Source organism: Amphiura filiformis, chromosome 1 (genome assembly GCF_039555335.1).
Source record: "Amphiura filiformis chromosome 1, Afil_fr2py, whole genome shotgun sequence".
NCBI lineage: Eukaryota > Metazoa > Echinodermata > Ophiuroidea > Amphilepidida > Amphiuridae > Amphiura > Amphiura filiformis.
The window spans coordinates 88,124,394-88,131,423 of record NC_092628.1 but is presented as its reverse complement, the minus strand read 5'-3'; the positions used below and the strand labels follow the sequence as shown (position 1 = coordinate 88,131,423).

The 7,030-nt window shown below is 40.7% G+C and overlaps 1 protein-coding gene across 1 annotated transcript in view; it reads left to right on the top strand.

Moving 5' to 3' along the window:
- The first annotated feature begins 3,777 nt into the window (after positions 1–3,777).
- The window catches only part of LOC140164021 (uncharacterized), a 22,667-nt gene continuing 19,414 nt past the window's right edge, over positions 3,778–7,030 (top strand). The window contains exons 1-3 of the mRNA XM_072187301.1: positions 3,778–3,858; positions 4,567–4,768; positions 6,383–6,634. Of these exons, the coding sequence (XP_072043402.1) occupies positions 3,778–3,858; positions 4,567–4,768; positions 6,383–6,634 (535 nt within the window). The remainder of the gene's footprint in view (positions 3,859–4,566; positions 4,769–6,382; positions 6,635–7,030) is intronic.

The following is a 7,030-nucleotide window of genomic DNA, read 5'->3' as shown; positions in this document are numbered from 1 at the left end:
GTCATTAAAATGTATGTGTGTTCAATTGCCTGAGTCAGAAGGTTCTTATTGTTTATGGAAAGCTTCGTTGTTTTTTACAGATGTTGTGGAAGAAACATGTTAATGGTGTAACATTATTCACGCTTAACAATAGTGCAAAACGAAATTCACAGACATAAAACCACAATCACTGTTGCCCGGCGTTCAATTTTGGCCCATTTTCAGTCAGAAAGTGAACGCGAAGTGAACAAGTGAACGCGAAGTACACAGTGAGTGTGTGCTATAACAGGAATAATAGAATTGGGATGAGCATCTGTAATGACGTAATCAAACCGGAAGATGTAGCCTAGGTCTAGACAATAGGCGGATTAGCGGCCATTTTGTTTCCAGTGATATTATTCACGTGTCGTTATACTTTATGACACAAATATATAAGTTAACATGTTTACAATTTGTAAATTATATTTTAAGTTGACAATATATTGTTTAGTAAATCGATCAAATGACGGTGATTGTTCAGGTATTATATATAATTATATGCTTGATAGAATTAAACTCACCAGCTAGTATTCTCCTCCGCCGTCAGTGTGATTTCAGTCACTCCACGTACCGTGTTGCGAAAGTGGAGGAGACTAAAGCTGTATTGACGAACACGCATGCGTCAAAAATGATGTAGCCTACGTCGAACAATAGCGTGACGTGGTTCCCGACATTGTCCCTATAAACAGGCACCCTCCCGGCTATTATTAATAATTCATACACTCTTATATCAAAGCAGCCAATCAGAAAAGCTGTTAGAAAAGTACGAAACATGCATTGATTGTGTATATTGTGCACTCCGCGTACTACGCGCAGTGTTTCTCGCGCGTTCGCGTCGCGTAGGATTGATTCATTTTTCGGGCGGGTTGATGCATTTAGATTTGGTTCTGTTTTCCAACATTTTAGTGATAATTTGTTATATAAAAAAAGTAAAAATCACGTGTTTTTTCTTCTCGTGTATGAAATAGATTAATAAACTTTATTACTTATTGCTCGAAATTAGACAAAATAATGCACTTGTGCTGATGTTGATGCGTCTAATGCACTCCCCTTCGGGGCTCGTGCATTAGACGCATCAACATCAGCACGCGTGCATTATTTTGTCTAATTCTCTCCCAATAAGTAATACGCGTTCATTAATCTATAATTGGCCCATCTTCACACATGCACGCACAACATGATACACGATCAATGTTGCCCAGCGTTAGCGTTCATATTATAAGGTTTGGCCCAATCTGATTGACAAGTGAACGCGAAGTGCAAAGTGAGTATGTGGTATTATATAATAATTGAGCCATCTTCACATGTGCACACAGTACAACATGCACAGGTTGTTAAATTGGTCTGGTTCCTATATGAATATATTCGCTGTAGAAGTAGTGATGCAACAGGATTAATTACCATAGCCATGATAGCAATGGGTTTACACTATTTGAATGTATTCCCAAGGATTCTCGAGTATACAGGGGCGTAGCAAGCGGGGGGACAGGGCGCACGCAGTCCATGGGCCCCGAGGGCTCAGGGGCCCCGAGCACAAAGGCGAATGGAGAGCAGTGCCGGATTTACCATTGGGCCAGATGGGCCCAGGGCCCCCAAAATTTGGCCCCAAAATTGCCCCATGTCCTATTCTTTTAACCCCAATAACAGCATGTTTTTTGGCAAAAATTGGGCAAAACTGTACAATTTTTCGCGCTTCGCGCGCATTCAAATAGCAAATAATATATATTATAATTATACGTAAACCAAAACTTGGCCACTGACTTGAGTGCATTTGCCTTCCTCGGCACGTGAGTTCGGGCCTCCCAATTTTGGCCTGGCCCAGGGCCCCCCATAAGGTAAATCTCGCCATGGTTAAGGGCCCGTATTGTTCCTTGTCCATGGGCCCCTGATGCTCTTGCTACGCCCCTGACTATATACTATAGGATAAGCCACTCGTTTGCGCAAATGAAGTCAGTCACACACTCAATGCGCGATCATGTGATGGCTTGCGCTGTGTAGGAGTGTATCACCTGTGGAAGAGATGATGCATGTTTACGTCATCGTTTCAAAAAAAAAATTAAATGGCGAAAAACGGCGAACATTTGGTCGAATCTTTCCATTACTATCATATCGTGAAAAACCAAATAGCTGAGGAGTTAGCTCAATATGCTAGGAAAATATTCTCTTCGATGACCCCATGACGAGACTGGCGAAATAAGCTTTTTTGCTGGAAAGGGTCCGAATAATTGGCAGTCGATGTGCGCCATCTTGGAAAAATTTAGGGTACCAAACTACCCAAAACTGTCAATCAACATACCGATGATACCAAACTCCTTAGTAACCGTCACTCAAACTGCCGATGTGTCAATCAAACTGCCGTAAAGTGACTTCACTTTTAATACAGGGTTTGAATACAAGTGTCACGGCCCTGGTATTCCTCTGCACTGTACTAGACGAAGCCACACAATGAGAAAGACCTGGATCGTAATTCTATAGCATTTTTACATCATGCTGATCACCCCACCTGTAAAATTAGTGTCCTTAAAACTGAGAGCGGTATAATAGTCAATCTATCATTGTGGCGCCCAATGCTAATGATACATGATGTCCAATTCCTGCAACAATGGCGCAAATAAGGCCAACCAAATTGTTGTGAAGTTGAATATCGATATTGATCTTTCAAATGATTATTTGTGCTGAAATGCGCATGAAGCGACCAAAAATTTAAATTTCTCATCGCTTGGAGGGGGCGCAGAATCGATACTGATTTGGTCAATTCAGGACACGTGTATTTCAAATAAAAAAAATCGCGGCACTTTCATTTATTCAATAAAAATAATTTTGACATTATAATCTGACCTACTGGACTTACGTTTTATGAGTGCCAATATTTTACAGGCTAACTGATTTTATGGCGTCAAAAGTTTGCTGACCCGTGAAGCACATGTTGTTGTATCAGGACCAAATCATAAAACGAGTGGAGCACGTGTGGCCGAGTGGATAAGGCGCCCGACTCATAATACATAGGTTGTGAGTTCGAGCCCCGCTCGTGCCAACGTGTTGTGTCCGTGGGTAAGGCACTTTATCCTCATTGCCTACTTGGGGGGATGTGGTTGGGCTGGATTGGATGTTTGTATAGTTGTTTGTTTCAAAGTTGCAATATTGGCGCTGTTTAAGCTGCTGCCTGCAAATTGCATTGTGTCTGTTTAGGTGTGTTTAATGTATAATTCTTGCAATTTGACCTGCGGGTCACGATTAGAATTTGAAATAAAAAACCTTCCTTTTGTAAGTCCAGTAGATCAGATTATTATCTCAAAATTCATAGTTTTTATTTGCTGGATAAATGATTATCTTCACAAACCAATCAAAATAAGTTTTATATCATCAAGTCTGAATATTGAAATTCTGGACGTGTTCTTGGAAAATGTCCAGTCAATGTAACTGGCTGTTGCATTTATTGCGACGAGTCCTCGGAAATATCGAAAAATTAGCCCGGGAAAATTAGCCCATTGTCCATTGCCGAGACGAGATTTAGGCTTTTTTTAGGTTGATAGCTGAATCAACATCTTGTCCTCTCACAACTATAAAATCACTGGCGAGTGACCATTAATAAGGACTCAGTGGCTATTTTTTTTGAGCTGAGTAAAAATGCAGCTGACTAAATAAAGTAAATTCAAATAACACGAACATCACATTTCGACCATTTTCTTTACAGTAATTGACAGAACGGCTTGCAGAATTGTTTGGCAATCGTGTGATTGCTTGGGAGCACCAAGTGAAATGGCCCCAAGATCTCGTGATCTTACACCTCTTGATTTCTTGCTGATCTATCTGAAATCAAAGGTTCCTCTTACAGCCCTTGTTGGCATCCTCAAATAGGACAGACCTTTCATAAGACGTTATGTGAATGCCATATTGAGGAGAGCTAAAATATACATACAAAGGAAAGGTGGCCTTACCTGGGGGAATGCGGAAGACTAAGACGGTCATTTACTGTAAAGAAAGTGGTCAAACATCTGATTTTCATGTTGCTTTGATTTTAATTGACTTTGCGCTACTGCACGAGTCCTTATTAATGGTCACACACCAGTGATTTTACAGTCGTGGGAGGAGAAGATGTTGCAGCTATCAACTGTAGCATTTTTGACCGAATATCGCATCCTTTATAATCTAGTGGCATTTCCCCAAACTGTTTACTTTATTTTGATACATCCTGTATTATAGCACATCGTATGAATGATATCCGATTTAATGTCAAAATCCATTTACAAAAACTTAAGATTTATGTATTGATTTTCCATCGCCTCTTTTCACCCATGAGAAAATGTTACGAAAGAAAATGTACATAACTACTTGTTTAATTTACTACTTGTTTTTGCTCCTATCCGATGCTGACAGAAGCCTAAAAAGGCACATTTACATTTCATTGATGTATTTATTGATTAACACTCTTGAATGCAAGTAATACCAAAGCCCAACAAAAGTGAAGAAAGTCGCTGACGCCTAAAAGACGCGTGGACTCAAATCACAGGTTTGCATTGACATTTTTAAAAACGTTTGCTGTTGCAGGATACCTGGCGTGCATTTGTTTCAAGTAGAAGTAACGGGGCCTTTGAAGAGACATTTTCCTATCAGACGAAAGTAGACGTTGTGACTGACATAAAGGGCGGTCTGGCTTGTCCCGAATATGTCATTAGAGATGAAGACTTTGAATGCATATTAACCACGTATAAAGGTGATAATATGACTTTGTCGATGCACATAGCCCCGGGTAAGTACACACCCCACACCCTCCACACACAAATACCCCATACACACCCTCCACACACCTCACTCGCAGCCACACATACACAATCATATCCCCACCCACTCAAGTTTGCACCAGTGACACCACCACACATCTACCTATACATCCTCAAGTAAAGCCTATTCTCTTGAAGATGTGCATATTTGTAGATTGTGAATTGTGAAAGTGTAAACTCAAGCCTATCATCTTATAATGAAAACCTCAGCTCAGATGGCCTGTGGATATGGTAGAAGCTCTTACTAGAGCTACCGGAAGGCTTGATCTATATAATAGGAAACCGGAAGCATATTTATTTCTGCAACCATGAGCCGCAATACGCTTACCCTAAACTATATACAGGTTAGGTGTATTGCGGTCCATTATGGTTGCAGCAAGAATCTTACTATAAATAGGCTAATGTTGTATGTGGGGGGGGGGGGGTGTATGTGTGTGGTATATGTTAAAGGCTCCGTCAGTTTCGATCCAAATTCATACGGGAGATCGAGGAATATACGGGAAATGGACTGGACTTTATTTGGTTGAAATCGGTCAAGAATTGGCTTCAAAAACAGTGAAAAAATGAAAACTGCAGCTGGTAGGCAGCGCGACAGCGCCGCGGGCGTAATGCGCACTACGCCAATGCGCGAGTAAACGGCGCAGAGCCACGCGACTTGCGAGCCAGAGACCAATGGACATGATAATATATAGGCCTAAGGAAAAATAAATAGAAAATATAGGACAAAAAGGTACATGGACGGGTCACGTGATTATGATAACGGATGAACACGTCTACATACAAGCTAAAATAATGAGAACAGAATTAAATAAAAACATGGAAACGGGAAATCACAAGCAGCAAATAAAAAATAGAAGTGAAATGGGAAATGTAAGAAATAACAGATTTAGAAAATAATGGGAAAGGGGTTAAATAAATCAAATAACATAAATCACAAGATAAGCAGCAACAAAAAATTTAATGGGAACAAAGTAGCCCCATGTAGAAGAAACTGAAAAGAAAGGAAAAATTAAATGTAAGAAGAGACAGATTTATATAAATAAAATGTACCTTTTCAATGTTTCTAACTGTTCAGTAATTCTTCCTGTTATAGTGAACGCTCCCATTTACTCATCTAGCGGGGACCCGCGCGAAGCGCGGGTATCCCGCTAGTTTAAGCAAATCGGCCATTGATATCGCCATACAACGTTGTGCATATTGAGTAGATGACAGACAATCTGGAGCTCTCACGAATCGCCTGAAGCTCTTAACGAGGGGGACAAATTAGGGTATTGGTATTATTATTCGGCATTCTGCAAAAGTCATCGTATGTGGAGGGAGAGGGCAACAGGCCTGATTGGGGTTCACAAGCCGTTTTTGACTCTACGCCACTTATGGTGTGTTATATGAAGACAATGATTGGTACTTTAGTGGGAAGATGGGGGTACCGTGCAACCTCGGATTGCCGAGTGCAAAACATTCTTAATTGGAATGGTTTTTGCAAGACGAATGATTTGAGACAATTTACCCCCTTCTTCTCCCTAAACTATAACTACACGTGCCTTTAAAAAAAGTTAACTTTTGATTTCTTGTTCTTGGTTTAGATGCCGAGTGTTACCGTGATGCGAAAGGTTTGGACTACCACGGACACGTCTCAAATACAGCTACGGGTAAAGCATGCCAAACATGGTCATCTGTATCCCCACATACTCATATCTTCACAGACCTCGGAGAGCATAACTACTGCCGTAATCCCGATTCAAAACCAGACGGTCCTTGGTGTTATACTGTGGACCCTAGCACGCCATGGGAACACTGCCATATAACAGTACCTAGCGACACTTGCAACATTTACGGTAAATAATATTGCTTATTTATTGCTCGACGCTTTTGCATTTATACACTAATCCAAAAAAGACATTTTAAATATTTTAGATTGTCGTCTGCATTCGCGATCGCCGTGAATAGAACACTGAGCCAAAGTTGCACACAGTATTGCCTCAATACTCTACTCTAAACACATGTCAGTAACCAAGCAGTTGTTCGACTGACACAACAGATTCCTGGACCACATTCACAGCCCAATAACTGTTGAGCAGATGATAATTTACAAAACGGTGCTGCTTTCTGGTTTTCACGCACTTTTAGAAACAGGTCTTTTCCACACTATTCCACTTACTCTTTGGGAATTTGGTTCATTTTGATGGGCAGGATTTTAAGATATGACCAGGCCTGAGGGTGTGACTTTGAAA